This window comes from Schistocerca serialis, unplaced genomic scaffold (assembly GCF_023864345.2).
Source record: "Schistocerca serialis cubense isolate TAMUIC-IGC-003099 unplaced genomic scaffold, iqSchSeri2.2 HiC_scaffold_1251, whole genome shotgun sequence".
Classification (NCBI taxonomy): Eukaryota; Metazoa; Arthropoda; class Insecta; order Orthoptera; family Acrididae; genus Schistocerca; species Schistocerca serialis.
Window position 1 is genome coordinate 688,278 of NW_026047460.1, and position 25,989 is coordinate 714,266.

General features: G+C 38.7%; 1 protein-coding gene across 1 annotated transcript in view; it reads left to right on the top strand.

The window, feature by feature from the left end:
• The window catches only part of LOC126436887 (membrane-associated protein Hem-like), a 41,847-nt gene extending 20,476 nt beyond the window's left edge, over nucleotides 1–21,371 (top strand). The window contains exons 5-7 of the mRNA XM_050090477.1: nucleotides 6,728–6,938; nucleotides 14,356–14,452; nucleotides 21,252–21,371. Of these exons, the coding sequence (XP_049946434.1) occupies nucleotides 6,728–6,938; nucleotides 14,356–14,452; nucleotides 21,252–21,266 (323 nt within the window). The 3' untranslated portion in view covers nucleotides 21,267–21,371. The remainder of the gene's footprint in view (nucleotides 1–6,727; nucleotides 6,939–14,355; nucleotides 14,453–21,251) is intronic.
• The last annotated feature ends 4,618 nt before the right edge of the window (nucleotides 21,372–25,989 follow it).

Sequence of the window (25,989 nt, forward strand, 5' to 3'; positions counted from 1 at the left end):
AGTCGCAGACTCATGTGGCCTGATGGCTTAACGTGAATTGTTCAGTCATTTCTCGGATGTGGTGGCAGTTTATAGAGACCAAAACTGTATCCCAAAGACCAGGGTACATGGGACATCAGGAAGAGAGGACTGTTATCTGGCTGTAAGTGCACGATAGTACTGTCTTAAGGTACTGCGCAGCATCTGGCATCTGACCTCACAGCATCCACTGTATGTGTTGCATTGAGGCAAACAGTGTAGTGAAGGCCCTGACAGAGTGGCCTTTATTGCGGAAGACCTGCTCTGTGTGTGCCTCTGATGCGTCTTCACAGAGGAGAATGTCTGGAGTGGAGTTGTCAACATGCCACCTGGACTGTCGAACAGTGGGCTGATGTTCTTTTCACAGGTGAGTCCTGATTTGGTCTGGAGAGTGATTCTCGACAGATTTACATCTGAACACGATTTCGAGACCCGAACATTGTGGAAAGAGACTGATATTGAGGAGGATCGCTAATGGTGTGAGCAGGCATTGTGTTGACCACTCGAACACCTCTTCATCAAATTATACGGGTGAATTGGAAAGGTTTAACTGCTGTCAGACATCATGACGAGGTCTTGGGACCTCATGTACAGGTGTTGCAAGGTGCTGTGGGCCCAGACTTTGTATTGATGGACGATAGTGCTCGACCTTGTAGAGAATAATTGGTTGATGTTTTCTTGGAAACAGAATATACTGCATGCATTTTATGGTCTGCTGACTCTCACTATCTGAATCCCATAGGGAACGTCTGGGATGCACCAGAGAGACAGGTTGTATCATGTCAACATCCACCAACCACTCTCCAAAACTTGCGAGCAGCTGTGCAGGAAGACTGGGCATTATTACCTCAACATGGCACTGATGTCATTATCCACAGCATGCCCCATCAATGTCAGGCCTATATTGGTGCCACAGGTGGTCACACGCCATAGTGAGCACATTAACCAGTTGTCAAAATGTGTGTGCAAATCTGTTAAGTTGGGAAAAAAAATGAACAACATTTTCGTCTGCTATTATGTATGTTGCACTTGTTTATGTTTCGTATTCTTTATGTTGTTTCTACTTTGCTATCATCTGTTTATACTGTTTTGTGGCAAAATAAATGCTATCTTGCAAAATTTCCATTTGTTGCTTTTATTTTGGACACCATTGTAGTTTCGTTTATATGACTTTTTGAAGTAATCATGATATCTGAGCTATATTCAGTATGACAGAGTGGAATATACTGTGATCATAAAATTCTTTGTTTTTAATTGTTTCTCATAAACAGAAATTTACACAAAGCTAGTGATTATCAGAAGTCTGCAGATTTGTCTTGAACAGTTAAGAAGTAAGTGACAAGTTTAAATGTGGCCTTCAAGACAGTCAACATGTAGGATCTCCCAACACTGCTATCTCTGATGAACACATCAAGAAGTTGTAGAGCATAATTAGTGATTAAAAGTGCTTGAAATAATAGGTGCTCATTAATATGAGAAGAGACAGTACAGTTCGTTTTACACAAAGAGTTAAGAGAAAGCTTTGTGCAAGACTGGTGTTGCAGTCATTGAATACTGACCAATGTCAAATGCGAAAATGACATCCTCTGTAATGGTCGGACCATTTAAACAGGATCCAACAGGTTTTGTGTTCCAGTTAGTTGCTATGAACTATATGTAGGTCACAACAGAAAAGTAGCAGCAGTCAAACTAGTTGACGAAACAAGTGAGCCTGTAAAAGAAAAGGTAAAGGGTAAGTCATCTGATGGAAAGGATGGTCATTGTTTTCTGTGATGTGAAAGGATTTCTTCCTAATGATTACCTAGCAGAGGTTAAGGTGACAACTGGTGAGTGCTATGCAAATCTATTGGGCTAGCTAAAGTCGAGTCACATGGTATTGTTGGCTGAGAGCCACAGCTGCGCAGTTAGAAAGGGTTTCCTTCATCTGCACACAATGGCCTTTTTCCTTGTGGATATGTGAGTATTGCATCATATTTGTGTATATTATGCAGGTGAGTGTAATGGATGTGTGTATAGTGTGGTGTTCTGTTTGTGTTATGTGATGATGATGATGATGATGATGATGATGATGAGATGATGATAAGAGGAGGAAGAGGGTAAAACACAGGGCTGGTATGTAGCCTATTCCTCTCGAATAGCATCAAGGGGACCACTGGGCTTAACATCCTCATCCAATGGACAGATCACAATCAACAGAATTAAGATTCTCTGTGAATATAAGAGAACAGAGGGAGAGGTATCTGTATCTACCTCTCTGAATCTCTGTGAATATAAGAGAACAGAGGGAGAGATATCTGTATCTATCGTAATATATACTACAATAGTGTGAAAAGGATAGATTGATACTCAACATATAGAAGAGATGGGCACAACAAAAATACTTCTATACGTTATAGCGTTCGGCCAAGTCTCTGGTTGCTGTGGCCACAGTGGCCAGTAGAGACAGTGGGGCTGAAAGCTAAAATATATAGTAGTCTTTTTGGCTGAAAGCTAAAATACATAGTAGTCTTTTTGTTGTATGTGTCTACGACTCAACATCTCCTCTACATGGTGAATAGCAGTCTATCCTTTTCATAATATTGTTATTATTCCATATTGGACTTTCCATTTTTTAATAATACTATATATACTACAAAATATATTATCAATTAAGTGAAAAATTTGCTACACTGAATAGTTTACAAAGAAGGACTTACTTAATTGTGAATAGTAGGCCAGGGGGAAAGCAATAAGCAAAATTGAATGTTTAAAATTCCTGGGTATGTGTATTATCATGAATTTTAGAACTGTTATCATCATCTTATAGACTTAGGTTCACCAACTATTGTTGCATTTGCTGATTTTTGTCAAGCAAAATATTAGATAGTTATATTGATGTGTATACTGTCGCCCTTAAATGTTATAAAGAATGCTGCTCTGGGACAGTTCTTTATAAAAGACAAAGCTTTTCCCTCATAAAAACATATAGTGAGTCTAAAATGCGATGTACACCCTTCCATTCATAGATAACAACTTGGAAAACTGAAAACATCATCACAAGGGATTTCTTATTTTTAAAACTTGTCATCAACAACCACTTAAAATTGTTAAACAACAGTATCAATTATAAATATAACACTCCAAATGAAAGTAAGTGCCAGTAACCATGGCTGGCTCAGAAATGAGTAATATAATATTATAAAATCCTAGGTGAAACATAAACAATGAAAGGAGTAGAGAAACCACTCACTGTATTTTGGAGGTGTTGAGCAGTAGATAGACACACAAATAAGAAATCGGACTTCATATTACAGCCAAAAAAGGTAGAAATCATCCCGAGAGCATAGAGATAGCACGTGTATGCAAGGCTACATAGTCCTGCTGTAGTGGTCCTTCAGAAGGGAAGGGTTGTGTTATTTGGTGCAGATGATGTGAACAAGGAAGAGACAAGGGGAAAGAGAGAGAGAGAGAGAGAGAGATTGGGGGGGGGGGGGGGCACCGAGGAGAGGTGATAGGTGTGTGACACCAGAGAAAGCCTGCCCTGGTGCAGGCATATGTTTTATTTTGTATTATATGGTGGTGTTGTAAGAGATGGAAATTCAGAGGAGGAGGGGGGGGGGGGGGGAGGAGGGATGGAGCAGGCTGGAATAGAGGGAGACTTGATGAGAGAGTTCTATGTGGGAGGATAGACGTACAGAATTATAAAGCAAACTAAAATTATAAAGAAAAATTGAAGTTAGGATGAGTAAGGTGCAGATATGAACTGTGAAACAGGGTTTGTAGCCGACCATTTGTGATCAGCAATATATTTTCCAATTAGGTGTTCAACCTTAATCTTGGCCCTTAGGTATTGCCTGCCTTGTACATTCAGTCAGCAGGAAGGAGTAAATTAGACTGCTGTGATGATGTTTGACCACTTCCAATGTGAATTAAATGTACTGAAAGATACTGAAAATAATTGTAAAAACCAGCTGAAACTATTTTTGTGTGATAGATGCTGCCGATATAAGGAGAAATGTTTGAAAGTGACTTTCTGTGTATTATCAGTAACTTTAAAATTTTGTTTGAGTTTATTTACAAGATAAAAAAAATACACACTTTTAAGACTGGCTATTCAAACCATATGCTTTGAAATCACAATCGACATGGGTTGAACAGGTAGTACAGTGGTTGAGCAACAGATGGCTGTAGTGTTGTGATGCGTCAGTGTCAGTGTACACAGTGAGGCCACAGTACAAACACAACTGATATTCAAGCAGCGAAATAGCATTCTCAAATGGTATCGGAAGTTCGAGAGCATCTGTGAAGCACGATGACATTAGAGGCAAGAATATGGAACTGAACTACCAACACACATAAGTATTGCTCACTTCATGATAAATCTGAAACTCCTGGAACAATTATAGATATGCATAAGGGAAGATCAGGCCAGCCACGCACAGCAGCAGGTGAAGGACATTCACACACTTTGCACAAAAATCGGCACCACAATGTGCACATGAAGCAGGCATGAGTAGGGCAAGCGTAAGTCATATTTAGCACAGATTAAAATTTAGGGTTTACATCCTGCAGTTGTTACATGCATTGACTGAGGATGAACAAGATAGAAGTAATTAGTTTTTTAAATGGTTCCTTGTGTAGGTTGAATGTGACGTTAATTTTGTTTCCAAAGTGGTGTGGTCTGATGAGGCACAGTTTAAATTAAACAGCACGCAAACGGGAATAACTTTGAGTACTGGGGCCCACGAAATCCACATGTTTATGTCAAGCGAGCGGCCAGTGTTCCAGGAGTTATCCTTAAGGGGACTGATTGAACCTTTCTTTTTTGTAGGTATGGTACTGGTAGAAGTTACCTGAAGATGCTGGACTCACTAATTTTACAATCCATTCGTGCTTTGTTTGCTGGTAAACGTTTTTTCTTACAACAGGATGACGATCCAGCCCACTTTCAAAGGGACGTGCATGCTTAGCTGAATAACAATGCACTGGGTCATTGTATTGGATGAAGGGTTCTCGTTGAGTTCCCCGCGTATTCTCCTGGTTTGACACCATTAGAATTTTGCTTGTGGAGTACCCTCAAGAATGTAGTGTACATCAGGAAGCCACACACTCTTGCAGAATTGCGCCATGAAATTGAAACAGCTTGTCAGGCAATTCCTGTAGCTACTACAGATGTGTCCTTGAATGTACGGCATCATGCTCAGAAGTGTTTGAGGGCGGGTGCTTTGCAATTTCAACACTTATTGTAATTATTTAAATTTGAGCCATTGTAATACTGATGATAATATGTAAGCTTATTTTTATCAAAGTATTTATGCATCTTTTGATCTACCCTGTATGTGTATAAACAATACGTATAAAAATAATCACTTATGTTGAGTTTACCTACTTTACTAATTTGTATAATGGAATTGAGCGGGTGGGTTAATGAAATGCTTGTAGAGGTAAAAACAATCAGAATTGCTGTATACTGCTACAAGCAGGATCCAACTAGGTTGAGAGCTACAAGATAAAATTCATCTGGATCTGTCACTTGAAATGGATGGAGGTTCATTTTCTACATATAATTAAATACAGCTACATCTACATGGCTACTCTGCAAAATGAGCTGTCGTCCTCTGAATTTTTTTGATGTCTGTTACAATCCTGTCTGGTAAGGACCACATACCATGCAGCAGTACTCCAGAAGATGACAGACAAACATAGTGCAGGCAGTCTTGTTAATAGAGCTGTTCTATCATCTATATGTTCTGCCAATAAAACACCTTCTTTGGTTCACTTTCCCCACTCCATTTTCTGCGTGATCGCTCCAATTTAAGTTGTTTGTGATTATAAAGCCTAAGTATTTAGTTAATTGACAGCCTTTAGATTTGTGTGATTTATCATGCACTCAAAATTTAACAAATTCTTTTCAGTAATCATATGGGTGACTTCACACTTCCTATTTTTTAGATTCAATTTCCACTTTTTGCATGATGCAGATATCTTATCTAAATCATTTTGCAATTGGTTTTGATCTTCTGGTGACTACTAGATGGTAGATAACAGCATCATCTGTAAACAATATAAGAGGGCTGCTCAGATTGTCTCCTAAATCATTTATATGGATTAGGAACAGCAGGGAGCCTGTAACACTTCCTTGGGGAACACCAGGTATCACATCTGTTTTACTCTGCAACTTTCCGTCAGTTACTGCAAACTGTGACCTTTCTGACAGGAAATCATGAATCCACTTGCACAACTGAAATGATGTTCCAGAGACATGCAGTTTGATTAGAAGTTGCTTGTGAGGAACAGTGTCAAGAGCCATCTATAAATCTCATGATTATGTATTGCTAAGGGGTCAAGTATGTTTTCACAACCATTTACACTTGAGTTTGCACCTGAACTAATTATTCAAAATAATTTTTGAGAAGGCATTTAGTACAATTTTGGGTGATATTTGATGCCTACCACTGACTTTTAACATGTATTTTTGCCAATATCTCGAGCATAGATTGAAGTTGCCGCCAACTGTAAATATAAATATAGTTCTTATGTTGGCAGTGTGGTTCAAAACTTTTGTTTTCTATGTAAAGTACTGGGAAGTATACCTTTAAATTTCTGTAGAAAAAGAATATAATGTGTATCATGAAACAGAAATCTGCTGTATATTATCAGGTTAAAGTTATTAGTTTATAATACACACTTGAAATTTATATTTTTCAGTAATGTACTGCTTTTTTTTCAGTTGGCTTCATGTTATGCCATTCAGCCCTCAACCAAGAAAAGGCAAATAAGCTATGGCTGAGTGCTCTGGAGTCAAGCTGGGTAATAGCTTTATTCCGAGATGAGGTTTTGTACATTCATTCCTACATTCAGAGCTATTTTGACACTCTTAAAGGATATGGGAAGAAAATATCAGAAGTAAAAGAGTGCTATAATCAAGCTGTCCAGAAAGCGTGAGTTTCATAAGTCACTTAAATGTGTTTTGATGGCACTTATTAAACAATTGTTGTTTTTCATATCATTGAAGTTATGAGTTGGTAACAGTATTACATAGCTGTTGGTAACTTTGCTACTGTAATTTCTTATTTTAGTACTCAAATTTGGGGTTTACTCACTTTCCATTCTTTACTGCTATTAAACATTTCCTGTCAGATAAATTTCAAGACAGTCTTATTCATATGTGAATGCATACAGCATGTTTAAAGCTATGTGGGGGTCTAGGCCACTGACATATTCTCAAGGCTGGATCAAATAAGGATTTTGTAATTCATCTCCTTCGTGAGTAAATTACACTTCCTTAATATTCTTCCCATAAATTTGATTGACTGTAACCTGCTGAATTAGTGTGAAGTATTCTACTGGCAGAAATCGTGAAATTGTTGAACATTACATGGACCATCAGTGGTGAGACTGAATCTCTTGTTGTTGACAATTTTTGTTTGAGTGATGTAATAATGTTTTTCTTGTGTGAGTAATTGATATTTTAAAGAATTTTCATTTATAACTGCTGGTAGCAAACTGGGGTGTTGTCTATGACAAGTGGTTATTTGCAGTTTCACAGAAGCTGTTGGAGAGCTGTCCTACTCAGTTTTTGATGTAGGGATGGTTTCTTTAGAAAGGGCACAGCTGATTTCCTCATCTGTACTGTATGGTGTGTGGCGGACATTAAATAGTGCACCAAAACCATTTTGCTCCATTTCTGTTCAATTGCAAATGATGTGCAGGAAGAATAATCGTCAGTACAATGAAAAACCAGCCAAAGTTGCAAATTTCACTTTTTTTTATTCACTAAATTACTAGTTTTGGACTGGAACCCATTTTCAAATCACTGTAACAGATAGTCAAATTGGTATGTCCAAAAATGCAAAAAACGTGTCAAAATTGTGCAAATGAACAGTTGCAGCACATATAGATAACTATGCACTGTAACTGTTCGTATTCACATTTTTGACATGGTTTTTGCATTTTCAGAAATAAAAATTTGACTATCTGTTATGATGATCTAAAAATGGGTCCCAACCCAAAAGTAGTCATCAAGTGAATAAAAAAAGTGAAATTTGCAACTCTGGCTGGTTTTTCGTTGTACTGATTAACAGAAGTTTCTGACCTACAATTATTCCAGCATGATGGAAGTTCATAGACTAATTGTCAGCACTTCTTATGTAAACCGCAATTTCTCTAAGTTTACCATCATGATCATTATGCCAGATATGTGTTGGAGATAATAGTATACTTCTTGACTCATATTGGAACAAGAACTGTTGGAATTCTGAGAATAAGGTTCTCCATGATGCACAGTGGCTTCTTTACACTGTCTCCCATTACAGTTTGTTGAGCACTTCTGTGACTTTTTTATGCAGGTTCCACAAATCCGTGAAGAACTGTGCACCTCTCTCTCTTACTTTCTTTTTCTTTCTTTCTTTCTTTGGGTCCCAGGATAATGAGCAATACTTAAGAATTGTTCAAACAAGGGTTTTCAATCAAACTCTGTCAGGAGTAAATTACATTTCCTTAAAATTTTCCCACATTATATTACATTTGTTTAATGTTGAAAGTCAGGTGTCAAATTTCATATCAGCACTGATTATTTATAAACATTCACACATTTTACAACAAATTTCAAATGACTTGACCTTACTGTATACAACTGCATTATTTCCAACAGCCTCAAAGAACTGCTAACATTGTCTGCCGGGCGATATATATCATGTACTGAACAGTAATAGGCCAGTCACACTTCTTATAATGTCTTCCCATTAAGAAAGATATATTTGTTTCAATTCAATTGCAACCTGTTCTGATATTCCATTAGTGGATGTTTTATCTAATGAAGTGGAACTAAATAGGAGACTTTCTGTGAGTCAATAAATATTGCTTCGCAGTGATGAATATTTCTGTATCTCTCTATGTGGTACACATTTCTTTGTCTGTATAACTTTCCTCATACAAATTATTGTTTTAACATGCATTAGTTTTGGTAATCAGAGAAGGCGTTGAAGGGTGTGCTAGTTTATTTGGTAAACCAGGCAAAATATACCTATACTGGTGTGGTGAACCACCTAAAACTATATGTGGATTTGAGAGTGAGCAAACCTGTCATTGTTAATGCAGTGAACAGTTTCATTCTGGGCATTAAAAGTGTGAGCTGGTCTAGTCTTACCTTTTGGGTACATTGTAACAAAATCTCTTGTGCACCTTAGACCACTGTAAAATCTTCGTTTATGTTTATTTAAGTGGGGTAATGTCAATTACATGTAGTCTTAGATGAAGTTGCATCATATCCACAACTTATTACAGTCATAACGTGAATGTTGAATTATTTAAATACCAAGTGAAAATAACAATGAAAAGAATGCTAGTAATCTTATAATGACACAGAATTTAAGAATTTATCCAATTTTGCTTTTAATAATAATAATAATAATAATAATAATGGACAAGGAATGGGAAAGACTTTACCAAAGCCTGTTAGGAGGAACCACCTCAGCATTCTGGAAAATCTTGAAAATTGAATCAAGATGGCAGGATCAGGTACATGAGTTTGAATTATACTTAAAAGTGTCATTTTTGTATACTTCTGAATTTTAGGGACTTACAATTAGCAAATTGTAATTGGGTGTACTTAAAGATGGTGTATATAGACAGCATTCAGTTCCCTCACTATTTTGCTTTTTTGGTCTTAATTTTTACTGTAAATATTTTTTTCTCAGTTTGCATTACACACAAAGGAGCAAAATAATATTGCTATAACTATTGCAGTATAAGATACCCATATAAAATATGTTCAAAGAAATTTTGGGCTTGAAGCCAGTTGTCATGAAATACATTCCATGATATTTCGGTTGGGCATCTGCCACTCATCCTAAGGTTAGTCACTGAAGACACATAAAGACGTACACCCCCCCCCCCCCCCCCCCCCCCGCAACACAATTTATTATTGTGCTTGTGAGTATTCTGCACATGCATTAAGATCGTGGTGGCAGACTGACCAAACTACTTGGGAGGCAGCATCCTTACTGGCAGGATTGTGGAACTCAACTGACTCAGGGTTGCCACTCACTGTGGTCATCTGTGCTCTCTGTTGTCTTTGATTAAAGCAGATCGTGGATATAATAGTCTTCTCTGTACTATCCAACTTGTAGCTGCTGTCATGCTTCATCAGATTTTCTTTCAGGCATATTTCCATGCATTTCTGAATAATGGAATCCAAAAAAGATGTTACTGTGGCCAGAATTATTGTTTTATCATATTCCATTGAATGCTTGACTGCAAAAGGTGAGTGCGGTGCTGATGTTTAGTACAATGTTTCTCCACAGTACGCTTGGTCTGGCTTACATAAACCATGCCACATTGGCAAGGTATTTTGTAAATTCCACCTGTCTGCACTGACAAGTTGTCCATCTCTGATCCCAGAAGGTCTGCAGTCTTAGATGGTGGGCAGAAAACCACTTTCACCTGAAATTTAGAGAGAATTCTAAAAAAGAAATGGCCCGCATGAAATTGGGAAGTGGGTGAAGAAAATGTTCAGTGTCAAAATTGGGTAGCTCATAAAGCTATTGTTCTTCCACCTCTTCACATTAAAATCAGATTAATTAAACGATTTTTAAAGGTGAGGGATCAAACTGGCAGTGGGTTTGCATACTTTGCTGAAAAATTTCCTCATCTGGCCTCAGCAATAATAAAAACTGTATTTGTGGGCTCTCAGATCAGGGAGCTTCAGCTAGATCAAAATTTTGAGACATGCCCGACTGATGAAGAATTGCAAGCATAGCACTGTTTCAATGAAGAATCCGCATTTGGGAGGATGATGCTTCAATCCCATGTCCGGCCATCCTGATTTAGGTTTTCTGTGATTTCCCTAAATCGCTCCAGGCAAATGCTGGGATGGTTCATTTGAAAGGGCACCACTGACTTCCTTCTGTATCCTTCCCTAATCTGATGAGACCGATGACCTCACTGTCTGGTCTCCTCCCCAAAATAACCCAGCCCAATCCTCGGGATAAGTTCAAGTTCAATGAAGTATCAGAAAACTTCCTTAGAAGAAGATGAGCTGCAAATAACAAGGAAGTGAATCAAGTGACCAACACTTGTCAGGATCTTGGCTGCAACATGTCTTTGAAAGTGCATTTCCTGTACTCTTACATTGACTTCTTCTTAGAGAGTTGCAGTGATGTATCAAATAAACACTGAGAAAGGTTCCACAAAGACATACCTACCATGGGAAAATACTATAAGAATCACAGCATTTCTCTCAAAAATATAAAAAAAAGTTCTTTTTGTATGTAGAACAGTGTAATCAATCACCTTAAGAAAAGACAGTTTCCAACTGACTTTCAGAATTTTGTTGTGGCCTTGCTTTCATCAGTAATGAATTGTGTGAAGGCCAACAAAAATTGGTTGTTGTTCCAGAAGACATTGATGCTGAATGCAGCATAATTGATGTGAAAAAGGTATCCTTAGACATACTGAAGACTGCAATACATTTGCATGAACATTTAGCTGTGAAAAAGAGCTGTCCCTGATGAATTCCACACAGTTTAAGTGAAATTGAATGCCATACAATCTAAATGAATCTTGAAATATGCTCATGTCATTTAGTGTTAGGAAATATTCAAAAAAATCTTCTTAGGAAATGCAAAATATGTGAACAATATAGCAATAGGAGATGAAACCTTGCTCTATTCATAAGAATTGGAGAATAAGCAGTAATCAGCAGTTTGGGTGTTTCAAGATAAACTGAAACCAATAAAAGTGATTTGTTTGTGAAGCAGTTCCAAGAAAATTATAACTTGTTTCTTTGCTTACAAAGGCACATGTCATGACCATAGCTTTAGGGAATTGAAGAATAGTTAATGCTGAATGGTATAAAATTTGTTTGGCAAAAGTCATCATTGAAATCGGAAAAAACTATGGCATGTCAAACAATTTATTGTTTGATGGGGAAAAGTTGCCATTGAGGTGCATTTTTTGTTTGACATAAGGGAATGAAAAGAATGAGTTAAGTGACACATCAGGTGAATATGAGCAATGATGCTCATATTCACCTGATGTGTCACTTAACTCATTCTTTTCATTCTCTTATGGCAAACAAAAAATGCACCTCAAGAAGTCATTGTATCCTTTGATAACCATGTTTTTGGGTACTAACATCGGAGTGAAAAAATGTTTCAAAAATTGATTTGAATGCTTGCAAAAGTGTGTAAATTTTCAAAGGGAATCTTTAGAGAAAACATAAAATGATTAGTACTGAAAAAATGCTTTTCTTTAATTATATGTGTTCCCTGGGTCATGCCAAATGGTGATCATTGCAGGGAACTCAACAAGTTTTGGATGGGTATGGATTTTGTGAACATGGGGTTCCTGGGCTATAGAACTGATCAGCTCCAACATTTCTTGTAACTGTAGGATCTGTAAATGTTTTAGGAACCACCATACATTGTGGCATGGCAGTGTATTGTTATGTCACAGAGAACAGTGATTTTGCGTAACCGTTTGGATTAAGATGTTGGTAAAAGCTCCTCTTTATTAAGTGTAATCGGGGAGGGGAGGGGGGATGAGTCAGTTTCAAGGTGTACCAGTGGGGTATGACTGTTTGGGCAAAAAGTGCGTTCTAGTTAGGGCTAGTCTTTGTTTGAATTGATATTCATTTCCCTAGCCACTTGTGAGAATGTGGAATCTTAAGTTTTCGGAAAAAGCCTTCGTCAGAAAAGAAAGAAAAACACACACAGATGAACACAAGCATGCACACCTTAATTACACATGAGTGCTGTCTCCAATCACCATGACCAGACTGCAAGTGTTGCGTTGAGCAAAAGCAGCTATCTGTAATGGGGCAGGGAAGGGGGAGGGATAGCAAGGCGCAGTTGGGGTAGAGAAGAGATATCTCTGGTGGAGTGTGCTGTGACTAGAATACGGCAGAATAAGGCTGCCAGGGGCAAAGACTGGTGGGTTCGCTGGCAGAGAGTAGTGCATAATGAGGGTGAGGAAATTTGAATTGGGAGAAGGTGATAGGACAGAGCGGGCAGAGACTGTTTGGTGGTGGGTGTGGGGACAGTAGGTCATCGTAGGTTGTGCCTGTCTTCAACTCCATGTGTTGTCTTTATGGTGAATAGCAATCTTATCTTTTTCATAATTGTTGATATTCCAATCTGGACTTACCATTGTTTCAATTTTCGGTTTTTAACAAAAATTCTCCCAGTGGCTCATTTGATCCATTAGAGATTATTCACGCCATGCCAAATAAACAAGTCCATGTGCTTTAGCCTACCTGTAAAGATATGGCCATACTTGCTGTGCTACTTAGTAATAACAAATCATTTTATGCATGACATGCAGTGTACTTATTGATATTAAAATAAATGATGGAACCTTTGACAAACTGTCATCATTTTAAATACACTAAACATTGGAGAGGCTTGCAAGTTCTTATAAATCAGACAGTTGCTCAAAAAATTGCTTAATACAGACAATAAGAGCTGTACTAGTAAACAAGCTGATAAATGCATAGAGATCATAAATTTTAAAATACATATTACACATGTCTTATCATCAGCTAAAATAGAAGGCACATACCCAAATAAGATTGGTTCTGCCTTCTCATCAGAATCTAAAATGTGTTCTGTTAAGATGTGGTATGCTGAAGTGCATATTCCACATTCACAAAAAGCAAGTGGGTGCTCTGGCCTGTGTAAAAAGCTGTGTTTCAGAGGTCAGTGCCTTGTATGGAAACAGGCCGCATATATATCTGTGACTGGAAGACAGGAGCAAGGACATGGCTTATTTCCTTCCCCAAAAGTCTCAAATCTGAGCTTATGGTCTGTCTCTATAGATGTTGTCATCAATGGGACATTAAACCTGATTCTTCCTTCCTTCCAGCCACAGATTTGGGATGCAGTGGCACTGACTTGTATCAGTATAAGGAAATGCTCTCTGAAGCATAGCTTTCTACACCGGCAAAAGTAGCCATTTGCTGGTCATGTATGTAGAATATACATTTCCGTATGCTCCATTTTAATGAAATAGATTTTATGGAGGACAGAACCAAACTTATTTGGGTACATGCCCTCTATTTTAATTGATAATGGGATTTGCAGGGCAAGCATTTTAAAATTTGTGAATTGTCTAGACTGAAATCTAAACTTATTGTATGGTTATGTAATTTATATTGTATAGTAGTGCATTAAAATAGCCTTTACCCATTATCATTGTACTTTAGTATTGTTTCATATATGTACTTTAATTTCACTATAGGCTTTGTTAAATGGGTTATCCATCTGTTGTTTTAATCTGCTGTCATTCTGATATGTAGGTTTACATTTTATAGGAATAAATTATTACTTTATTTCCTCACATAAAAATGTTGTGATGCAGGGCACACCGACACCAAGAAAGAAGGAAGTTTCTGCGTACAACTTTAAAGGAACTCGGCTTGATACTTACAGACCAGCCAGGATTACTTGGTCCTAAGGTAAATTTATTTAACTGCATAACTATCACAGATAAATTATGAGCCAGATGTGCTAACCAATTCTTACCTTTAGGAGACAGAGTTTTAAATACTGACTGTAGGCAGAAATAAAAGTCAAAGTGACAACACTATCCCAGTTTTCGGAACTGTTAATTCCTTCCTCGGGTAAGAGGGAGGGAGAGGTTAGGAAAGTTTAAAAAGGAAGGGCAGGTCACTTAGACCCCAGGATGAGAGTGACCACCTTTAGTGAAGATAGGGCTAGACAAAAGATGAAGGGGGAAGCGTTAAAGAGAGTAGGAGGTTAGAGGCTGTAAGCATTGTGCCAACTTCACTCCAAAGATAGCAAGAACTGAGTGAGAACCTTTGGCATTGCTCCCAAAGACCTTGCATTAAAAGTCCCCATCTGTGGCTGCAACCCATCGTTCTACCAAACCTCATTAAATTCCAGATTGATCAATCCTTATTCCTTATGCACCTTATCCCTGATCAAGATATTGCCTCTGCCAACCACTATTCCCAACAACTGCTGCCTCTCTTTCAAATCCTCCACCTGGTTGTGCTAACATACTCAGTGCAGATCTTCTTGAAGCCAGGAATAAAGATGAGCAAAATGCCTCATGCTACTTAAAGAAGCTATCCAGTCTGTTGATCAAATATTTCAGCAAAGGTTTCTCTTTCCCCTGCTTCCACAACTACCATCCACAACACTGCCAACAACATCCCCCGTCCTAGCCAACAAGCCCACATCCCAGTCCCAACACATCTCCCACAACCCCCAACCGTAACTGTTATCAATCATCAACACCTCATAACCCTGATGTCCATTCAGTCCTTTATCTCTTATCCTGATCACTCCCTGATCTTGAAACATCCATTCTTTTCAGAGCCCTAACTTTCAGTCCCACAACAAAATTCAAACACACTGCCCTAGTTGAAGAACCCCTAACCTTACCTGGCAATACCACTTCATCACCCACTCCAAACTAACAATGAACAGAGTGAGCATTGAATTCTGGCTAGACAGGCCCTGTCTCACATCCAAGAGTGATCCTTCTCCTCTTGCCCAAAACCATAATTTCTCACTTCCAGCACTGCCTCTTAATCCTTCCTGAAAAATACCACCAAAATCTCAAACCTCACTCAAGCTGACTCCTGAACTATCCGTGTCCTGAAGGCATGCTGCTCCATCAACTTTTCCCTCTGGACAAAGCCTCCATTGCTGTAGTACGTGAGTGTGAGGACTATGTGGCAGAGGGACATTATCAGCTCTTGGACACCTCATCATACAAAACTGTTAATGATAGTCCCATTCCCCTTCCATCCAGACTAGGATAGAGAAAATACTGAAACCTTAGCCCCCACACAATGACTTAAACTACTTCCATAGAACTCCTTACCTTTTCTGATCCATGAACCCTCACTTTCTACCTACTTCCCAAAATACACGAAAACAACCATCCTGGCTGTCCCAAAGTAGCTGGCCTCATAACCTTCCACCAAACTCATCTCAGTCCTGGGTTGACCAGCACCCCTAACTCACCACACAGAGCCTCCTGTCCTACGTAAAGACAACAGTCACTTCGTGGAATGTCTCAAATCCATTCCCATTCATCTGGCACCTGGTACCTCATTGTCACCATCGATGTGACCTCACTTTCCACAAACCTCCAACATGCACAGCCCTAGAACACTACTTTTCCCAATAACCACCTGAAAATCATCTTATTGTCACCCAAGCCAATTTTGTCATTATCCATAGCTATTTCACTTTTGAGTGGCAAATGTACAAACAAATCAGGGACTGCTGTGGGAAGCAGGATTGCCCTTCCTAAGCCAATCTTTTCTTGAGCCATTCCCCAACACCCAGAAACTTGGCTCCTTAACTTGGTTCAGAGTTATTGATGACAGCTTTGTGGTCTGTATGTAGTGAGGAAGAACTCCTCTGCATCCTGCAAAAACTTAATTATTTCTACAGCTTGAATTCACCTAATACTTTTCCAAAGCCACCTTCCTTAACTTTGACCTCCACCATTTCAAACTTCAGTCGCTCCTCCTTCCACAGCAAATGGTCATTTCCCTACAGCCTAGACATTTGCAGCAAATGTGTCTGCCCCACCAATAAATCCATCTACACCAACAGCAATTACTTCTCAGGCTTTCCTTCACTACAGTTATGCCTCAGATACCATTCACAAACAAATTCCCTCTGCAACATTCTCCTCTCTCCCTCCGACTAATACAATTACCCACAACCAAAAAACTTGGACGCATCTTGTTTGTCACTTAGTACCTTCCAGGCCTTGAATGACTTAATACTTTACTCTGTCAATCCTATAACTTTGTCAAGTTAAATTCTGAAATGAGATCTTCTCTCTTTCATATTCTCCCCAAACCATCCACTGCCCTCCTAAACTCTGTAACAGCCTAGTCAAACCATATGATATTCCCAAAACATTATAAATACCCAAAGATACCTACCCTTGCAATTGTCTCCTCTGTAAAATCTGCCCCATGCACTCACCTGCTACCACCTTCTCTTGCCCCACAAATGATAAATCCTACAATATCAAAGGCAGAGTAACTTGTGAAACTACATATGTTGTCTATCAGCTAACTTGTGTCAACTGTGCAGTGTTATGTATAGGCATGACCACTACTAAACTCACTGAGCACATGAATGGCCATACAAGAACTTTCTGATTGGTTACCAAGGTGCTGAGCATGCTCTGCAGCATGACTCGAGGGATCTCAGTGCTTCCTATACTACATGGGTATTTGAATCCTCCCACCCTATACTTGTTTCACTGAACTCTGGAGATGGGAACTTGTTCTCCAACATATCCTTGCATCTCAACACCCTCCTGGACTTTATCTGCAATATATGACGGTAATATCTCTTCCCGAAAGAACAGTTACTGTTGATGACCATGCAGCTTTTGCTAGAATGAAATGATAATTAAATGGACACCCTAGCTGCAAACAGGTGTTTATATACTTCATTGGGGACATGTTGAAAATGTGTGCTCTGACTGGGACTGGAACCCGGGATCTCCTGCTTACAGGGCAGACGCTCTATCCATCTGAGCCTCCAAGGGCACAGGGGATAGTGCGCCTGCAGGGACTTATCCCTTGCACGCTCCCCGTGAGACCCACATTCTCAACATGTCCACACCACTACATTCGTAGTGCGCCTAATAGATGTTTGCCCATCATACTCATTACTCATGGCAGAGTAATCTACCAAGTCCTGTACGAGTTCAGGCATAGTGTGTGCGTTTGCACAAGAAGGCCAATGGCTGGGAAGCCGTATTTTAACTATATATGACGGTAGTATCTGTTCCCGAAAGAACAGTTACCGTTGATGACCATGCAGCTTTTGCTAGAATGAAATGGTAATTAAATGGACACCCTTGCTGCAAACAGGCATTTATATACAGAGTGTATACGACCCGGGAGATCCGGGAAAAACGCGGGAATTTTTCCATCTGGGAGAAAACCGGGAAAAACTCGGGAATTGTTTAGAATTCAGGGAATTTTTCTTTGTTTTAGTTTTCAGTTAAATTTTTGTGATTTTGACTGGTAAGAACCAATACTCTAACAAAGGATATTATTGTATCCCACAACTGCAGAATGATACTGCAGCAACAAAACATGAATGGGAGGAAAAAAAAAAAAAAAAAAACGAAAATAAAACTGAAGTTGCAAAGGAAATGTGTCATATACAACAACAAAACAGTGCTCATACAAGTGTCTGCCAACAGTAAAGCGTGTCAAAGGCTTTAGGAACACTATGCAATGCTTTATAACAAATTGCCTCCGATGAGCGTGACGTGACAACTGTTTAAATTAGATTCGTTTGAGCAGTTGCAGGCGGGCTCTTGCGCATGCGCAGTTGAGTCGCGTATGAGTAGTACCGTCTCCACTTCCGGTTACGCAAGTGTGACTGGGCACTACTACTTAATATTGCCCTGGTTCGGAAATATCGTAGATCCGGGGCTGATGCACAGAGCAGTCCGAGTTGTGGTGGGGAGGTGGGTCCCCTCCACGTGACCTGTGTTTACGTTCAGTGATTTTGTTGTTCCTCTTCATTTATTACCCTCACGTTAAATGATAACAAAAGGGATTTTTGTGGCGGGGGGGGCCTATCAAATGAATTAAAATATGTTCGTATAATTACGGCAGGCTAAAATATGTTAATAGTTTCAGATTTTGTTTCCACAATCAAGCAGTAATCACCTTACAGAACAATGAAGTTATTTTTGCGGTTTGCTAAAGAGATTTAGCTTTTATTAATCCTTTCTACTAAGGCAGTCAATTTATTTGAAACAAAGTGTTTAATTTCGCACTATTGGCTAGTTTCAACTGTTCGCTGCATTTGAAGTGCACGTATGGAATTATGCTATAATAAAGAACCAAACATGAGTACTGGTACTCCAAGAAAATTTACATGCGGATGTGTATTTTAAGCTGAATTATGCACTTTAGTATGGTTCACGAAATCCCGACACTCTTGAAGTATCCTCTGATGGCTTGTTTCTTTTATGACATAATGTAAGATCTTTTAATGTTTTACACATACGAACATATGGGCTTATTGAGTCATCCTAGCTGCACAAGCGCCGTGACGCATTATCTGGCACTTTCTTGCAACTGCTGAAACGAACCTATTTCTAACAGGTCGTGGGAAAATATTGCTAATGGTAGTTTGAAAAGCGTTACATTCAAAACAGGTTTCCTTTTATGCAAGTTGAATTATGTGCGAGAATGTACAATGAATTTCTTAAATCACCAAGCGTTTGACTCTCATTTAAAAATCAACTCTTTGAGGACGACCATTTAGAAGTATTTCGAGCCCAGAAGATGAAACATTTGCGTCGTTATTAAAAATTTTACTGGCACATTTGTGTGTGTATCTTAAAGTACAACACGTGCAAGAAAGATCAAGAGTGGCTTCTCTTCCAACTTATTAATCTTCGAGACCAATATTATATGTGAATGCTGTGTATATTAATTTAAGCCATTAACTTTTCTTATTTGTGTATTCGCACTACTTAAGAGTGATCTTGCTATTGGTTGACTACATCACATGTCCTATTGCTGTCATCAGCTGGCGAGATCACGTGAATGAGCTATGATGCTTACAAAAGTGCATCGCAATCTCAGTTGCAGTGCTTCAGAAAGTGACATGCGTTATTTGGTGGAATTTAAATTTATACCTTCGTAATACGAAAATATGCAGCGTACATGTTGCTGCACACCAAAAGTCTTTCAAAACGTGTTTTTCCCCCTGAGTTTCATTTTCTGAAGTGCCTGGAAATTCTACGTTGGTATATAAAACCATAAACATTTAAAGGATTGATGACTTTTACAGTACCGAGGAAGAGTATACTGTCACTTAACACGGAAAAAGTGTATTTTGATCCGGGAGAAAATGTATTTTTAACCGGGAAATCCGGGAAAAATCCGGGAATTTTTTTTCCTTGTCCACGTATATACCCTGATATACCACTTGTAGTGGTGTGGACATGTTGGGAATGTGGGTCTCACGGGGAGTGTGCAAGGGATAAGTCCCTGCAGGCATACTATCCTCTGTGCCCTCGGTGGCTCAGATGGATAGAGCGTTTGCCATGTAAGCAGGAGATCCCAGGTTCGAGTCCCGGTCGGGACACACATGTTCAACATGTCCCCAATGAAGTATATAAACGCCTGTTTGCAGCGAGGGTGTCCATTTAATTATCGTTTTATCTGCAATAACACATCCATCTGCCCCCCCCCCCCCCCCCCCCCAATAAAAAATCTTTTTTCATTTTACTTTTTATTCTTTCATTTTTGTTTTCTTATATATTATGTCTTATTTGTTTTCTTTATTACTTTATTTTTTTCAGCTTTGTTCTCCTTCCTCAACTCCTTCTCTTTTTTCCTAATATCCTAGGCCCTAATTGCACTATGCATTTCTCTTCTTCCTAATCTATTATTACTTTTCACTCTGTCCTTATCATCTCTGGAGTGAAGCTCACAGTTCTTATCAGTATACCATTTTTGACCTCTTTGGCCTCCTACTCTCCCACTTCATCTTTGTCTACCCTCATCCTTGCTATAGGTGGGCCCCTCTCATCCTGAGGTCTGAGTGACCTACCTTGTTAAACTTCCCAATCTATCCCTCTCTCCTACCAGAGGAAAAAACTAATAGTTCCAAAAGCTTGGATAGTGTCATCTTGTTTGCTTTGATATGTATTGACTGGCAGTACTAAACATTTAGCTTCCTGAAAGTAAGTACAGGCCAGCAATTCTGTCTCATAATTTATTAAGTATCACAAATGTATGTGGAGCTGCATGTACATAAACATATGCATTTTTGCTTATGTGAAACTCTCTCATCCGCTCTCTCTTTATCCTCTCCATCCTCCTCACCACTCTCTTTTTCCCTCCTCCCCCCCCCCCCCCCCGTCGCTCTCTCTCTCTCTCTCTCTCTCTCTCCTCTCTCTCTCTCTCTCTCTCTCTCTCTCTCTCACACACACACACACACACACACACACACACACACACACACACACACACACACACACAAACAAACAAACAAACACTGGCACAACAACAAAAAAATTACTAACATTTTGTAGAAGAAAATGTGTAGATCTTTGTATTAAAATTTAAATACAGTGTTTTGTGTGTGAGTAATTTTATGTCTTTTTTAAGAAACAGCTATGAGATTTTGTAGCAGTGCAATGTCTTAGAAGGATTTTATCATGAGTTGATGCAAGATTGAGTTGCACATAACGCAAAATATCATGCGTTTTAGGTTATTACAGTGTGACTGAAAGAAAGGGCATCAAGCACATCAGTCTTCACTGATTCAAACCCTTTTACCTATTGTATTGGCTTAGAGATGAAGCCTATGAAGAAAAAGTGAGCAGTCAGGTGTCAAAGGTTAAGTAGTTCAAACACCTACTTGTCTCACATTCTTGTTGTCTTACCTGTGGTGGCAATAACACACTAAGAAATATTGCATCTTGCATTTTCTAATGTTATTTGCTGATGTGTGCTTTATATTTGTGCTCCCCACACCCTTTCCCATTCCTTTATAGTTTGTACAAATGCCTTAACCTGTTGTTCTGTATATTTGAGAAGAGGAGAGTAAGACAAGTCATTCATGGTTTAGTTAGACTGTTTGAAATATTGCCTGAAAATTTTCACTCAGTATTGTTAAAGCACAAGATTGTATTTAAGTCTATAATTTGATGTGTATTATATTATGGAAGTAACTCAGCAGGCTGTTTCAGCTTTAGTGTATTTCATAAAGGTCAAATAGTTCTTAATTGCTTTGTGGGTGTTATGTATCTGTCCTAAAGAATAGCATGGTTTTATGCTTCAAATGTGAAAGAAGGAACAGATATCAGAGTAAATATATGGTTTATAACCAGGAAATAAGCTCTTACACACCAACCATTGTTGTTGTAAATGGATGTTAGAACCAATGTGTCAGAAACTGTGCATATAATGACATTTGTTGTTGACTTTTTGATGTAGGGGAATAGAGAAATTAAAGTGCTGTGACAAGGTACAGACATCAAAAGTAGTTATCTAAGAATTCAGAATGGAGTTTGATGAAAGGAAAGGAATTTTTTTGCTGCAGCTGTCAGGAAACTGTGACCATCAGGAAATTAATTCCTGGGTGTGAGCAGATGTGAATATTGTAAAAAAGTAGTGGGGAAGTGGAAGGAATAAAAGTCACATAGAAATAAAAAGAAAATATTACTTCTAAATGTCATGTGCATAACTGAAAACAGAGGTGTTCGACTGGAAAACAGTGATGTAATCTGTTGGGCCTACTATATGTCTGTTCCAGTTTATGCTTCAGGAATCCAGACAATGTTAAAATGAGAGCATGTAACAGGAACATGAAGTGAAATTTGTAATAATCAGACTAGGGTACATGATCATCAGTAAGATAAGAAATGGAGACAGTTTACGGAACAAAAGAGCTGTTATATGAAGGATATTCAGTAAGATTAAAATAAAAGAATATAAGACAATAGTGATTTTCATTGGCTAATGGTTAGCATTGATTGCTACTAATATAGATCTGTGTGAGTCTTGGTGATAACCACAGATTTACAGACACACTGTGATCCAAAGTGGGATTAATATGTCTTATTAAGACCATATTGATAGTTTTCTGGACAAAGAAGTAGGAGAATTTACAGACATTTCTCCAGAATGATGTTAAATTGTAAAGAATTGCAGCAGGATGTGGGACTTGTGCTTTCTCCTTCTCTTCCTCCTCACTCTTCTGTGGCTGATACACATGGGCTGGTCATGTCACATGCATACCAACTTAATGGTACCTTGTGTGCCTACTGCTTGATAATACCAAGCTACCAATTGCCAGCTTGTAATTTACAAGTGTATAGCAACCAGTGGGTGTCATAGCTCTTAGGCATCTTTGGATGAATCTATTGTATCCCAAACCTAAGATTAGAAGTTCTTAGCATAGGATGAACGCATAACCATCTGACTAAATCTGTCTTAATTAATATAGCCTTTGGTTGCCAATTGCCATTCATTCAGTAAAAGATACCTCAGTGTCATGTGACTAAGTTCACTACACCAGCAGCTATATCTCTCTCACTGCACTAATATTGTCCTATTAACACAGGTTTTCACTGTCCATGTTGCTCATGTTAAAACTGCCAAGCTGTGTGGCCATGGACAATATATAGAACTGTGTAATAGCATTTCACTCCCATCTGCAGGAGGCATCTTTAGAGATAAAAACTGGCAACTACATATGTAATTCAAGGGGCCCTGATTTTATAGGCACATTATAAGCTTTATATCAAGGGTGGACAAACGCGATATTGCGGGTGTGGGCGCTCGTTAGTTCCCACACTGCTTGCTCATGGGCACTATCAGCCAGCACTTCCCCCTCCACCTCTCTGCTAACACCACTCATTTGTTGCCGGTGTGTGTGTGTGTGTGTGTGTGTGTGTGTGTGTGTGTGTGTGTGTGTGTGTGTGTCAAGATGGCCTGACCACTTCATGTCTTTAGTCTTGTCGGTATCGAAGTCTCTTTTGTATTCGCTGTAGGACAAAGTTAGTGAGAGGCTGAGGAGTTAAGATCCTCAAAACAAAAGTCAATCAAATCCATTCGCTTCAACCCACAGTGAGAAGAATATTAAGTTCTTTTTTTAACACAAACCAGCCTTCAGTGGCTCTTTTTTAATGTTATTTTACTGGTATGGAAGGTGTACCACCTGAAGCAACATTTTCAACTCATTCATGAGAAACTCATGATCACTTTGGAGGAAGGCCAAACTTCTCCAACTAAAACAGAAGAGAGAGGAAGGTGTAAGTTCATACAGGTGTAGTGTATAAGGTAATTGGATTGATAAAAAAAATAAATAAATAAATAAAATGCATTAGACAAGCTTTTGGAGACAATGGCTTCTTCTTCAGGCAGAAGGGTTGAAGGGGAAAGAAGAGGGGTGAAGGAAAATGACTGGAGATGTCTACTAAGAGGTAGATTTCAGGAAAGTTTCCAAGTGCTGCAGGTCAGGGGAGACTTACCAGACAAGATGAAAAGGAAAGACTGGTTGTTGGGGACTGCACTGGATGATATTTTAAAACTCTCAGGTTTTCAAATCTCATCCAGTGAATTCATGTTTGAAGCATTTTCCGTTATTATGGCAGTGATTTTAAACTTGATGTTACATTTGGGGATAACATTTCAAATTTGGTAAGGGTTGTGTTTCCTTCTTCATATTGGGAGCACTCTAGAAAATAAAACTTCAATTGAGCCTTGTGATTGATAAAATGCGCCATGAATGTATAGAAACTATTATTTATAGTTGCCCATCCACTGTTGCCTGCGGTGGTCAAGTCGTTTTTAATTTTGTTGGATAACTGGGCATTAGAGAGAGAGGGCAAAACATATTTATGAATTTTTGAAAATTGTATGTATATAATATCATAATTTTATTTAATGTAATAAACTTGACAGGTTTACTTATGGGTTGTTGCAAATGAAAATAAGTTTAGGATGAGGGTGTCACAAAAGAAAATAAATGATAATCTGATAGGGAACCAAATGAAAATGGCAGACTGAATACAGATTGAGAGTCACTTCAGTTTTCTGTAAGGGAAAGTTCATCTGAAGTGGAAGCAGACCTCAGTGAGGACAATTCACTAGAACAATTTCTCAGATTTCTGCAGAAAAATCATTTGCGTTGGCTTCATAACCCACATTGTTCGAAAGTTACTGTTGACTGCTTGGACTTTGGACATATCTTCAGGTCTGATGAGAAGCCAGGAAAACAGGAAGTTATCTATTGGCAGTAATGACATATTCCTCTTTTTACTCAGTTTGGTAAAATGATACATATACAGCTTGAATCTCTTCTAGTCGAAGGAGTTGTGGTTGACTTATATCCTGAAACATTAAAATATGTTGGATGGAAAAATTAAAATGCTTACTATTAAAAAGCACTTTTTCAGTAACAAAAACTTGAAATGAGAACAAATGTACATTAAGTGTATTCTGTAATCTCTAAATGCACTAATATATGTGTAAAATTTAATGATGTAATGTACATAACATTATTATTTAATGAACATATATGGAGGACCAATATTGAATGGAGAGCACATGCTGTGAGGTGAATCAGTGAGTCAGCCAAGAGTACAAAGAGTGGTGGGGTGGCTTCAGAGTTGCCTTGTGACCTGCTCTTTGTGATGTCGGGAATGGTATGGGAGCAGTGAGCCACCGCTGGGAACTAAATCAGTGAGTGAGTCACAAAGAACAGAGTGACTCCTGAGTCAGGAGTGAGGAGTCAGTTCCTTGCAGCTTGCTAGCTCCTAAGTAAGCTGCCAACTACTTCCTCTCTGCAAAGTATTGTATCTCACCATGAAGCATCAAATGGGCTGCCATGGCAGCTCTGTGCAAGCTGTATCTTCAAACCAATAGCAGAAAAGAGGAAAGAAAATGTTTTCTGCATTAATGCAGTGTTCTAAAGAACTTTGTTATTTTCATGGCTGGCAAAACCTACTCACAACAGTTAGGTATATAAATAAAGACATACACATCATCTGTAGCATATTTTTCTGCGGCTAAGTCTGGGCCCACTGATGCAGCAGCCTGCCCTAGAATTTTCATTCACTGGCTACATAGGAGTGGTATTTTAGACATGAAGGGCAACAGCTCATTGTTTTTTGAGTCCTTGATCATTCACTCTGTAGAAGGCTCAAGCTCCTTTAGTCAATTTAGGAGTGGATCACCCACCTCTAGTCCAAACAGAGCTACTAAATTCACTGGAAAGAAGTATTTTATATATTGAAAATAGCTGCATTCAGAGGAATAATTGTAAACAAGAAGTCGATGCTGAAGTTTCCAACAACTCTGGTCCATGTGAATGTCATTCAGTCAGTTCTATTTTCATAAGGTTGCACTGATGAGGCTACATATCTGGCCACTTGATGAGCCAGTTCACTCACAAGAACAACTCATTTACTTACATTTAGCATTTAAAAAATTGGTTACTC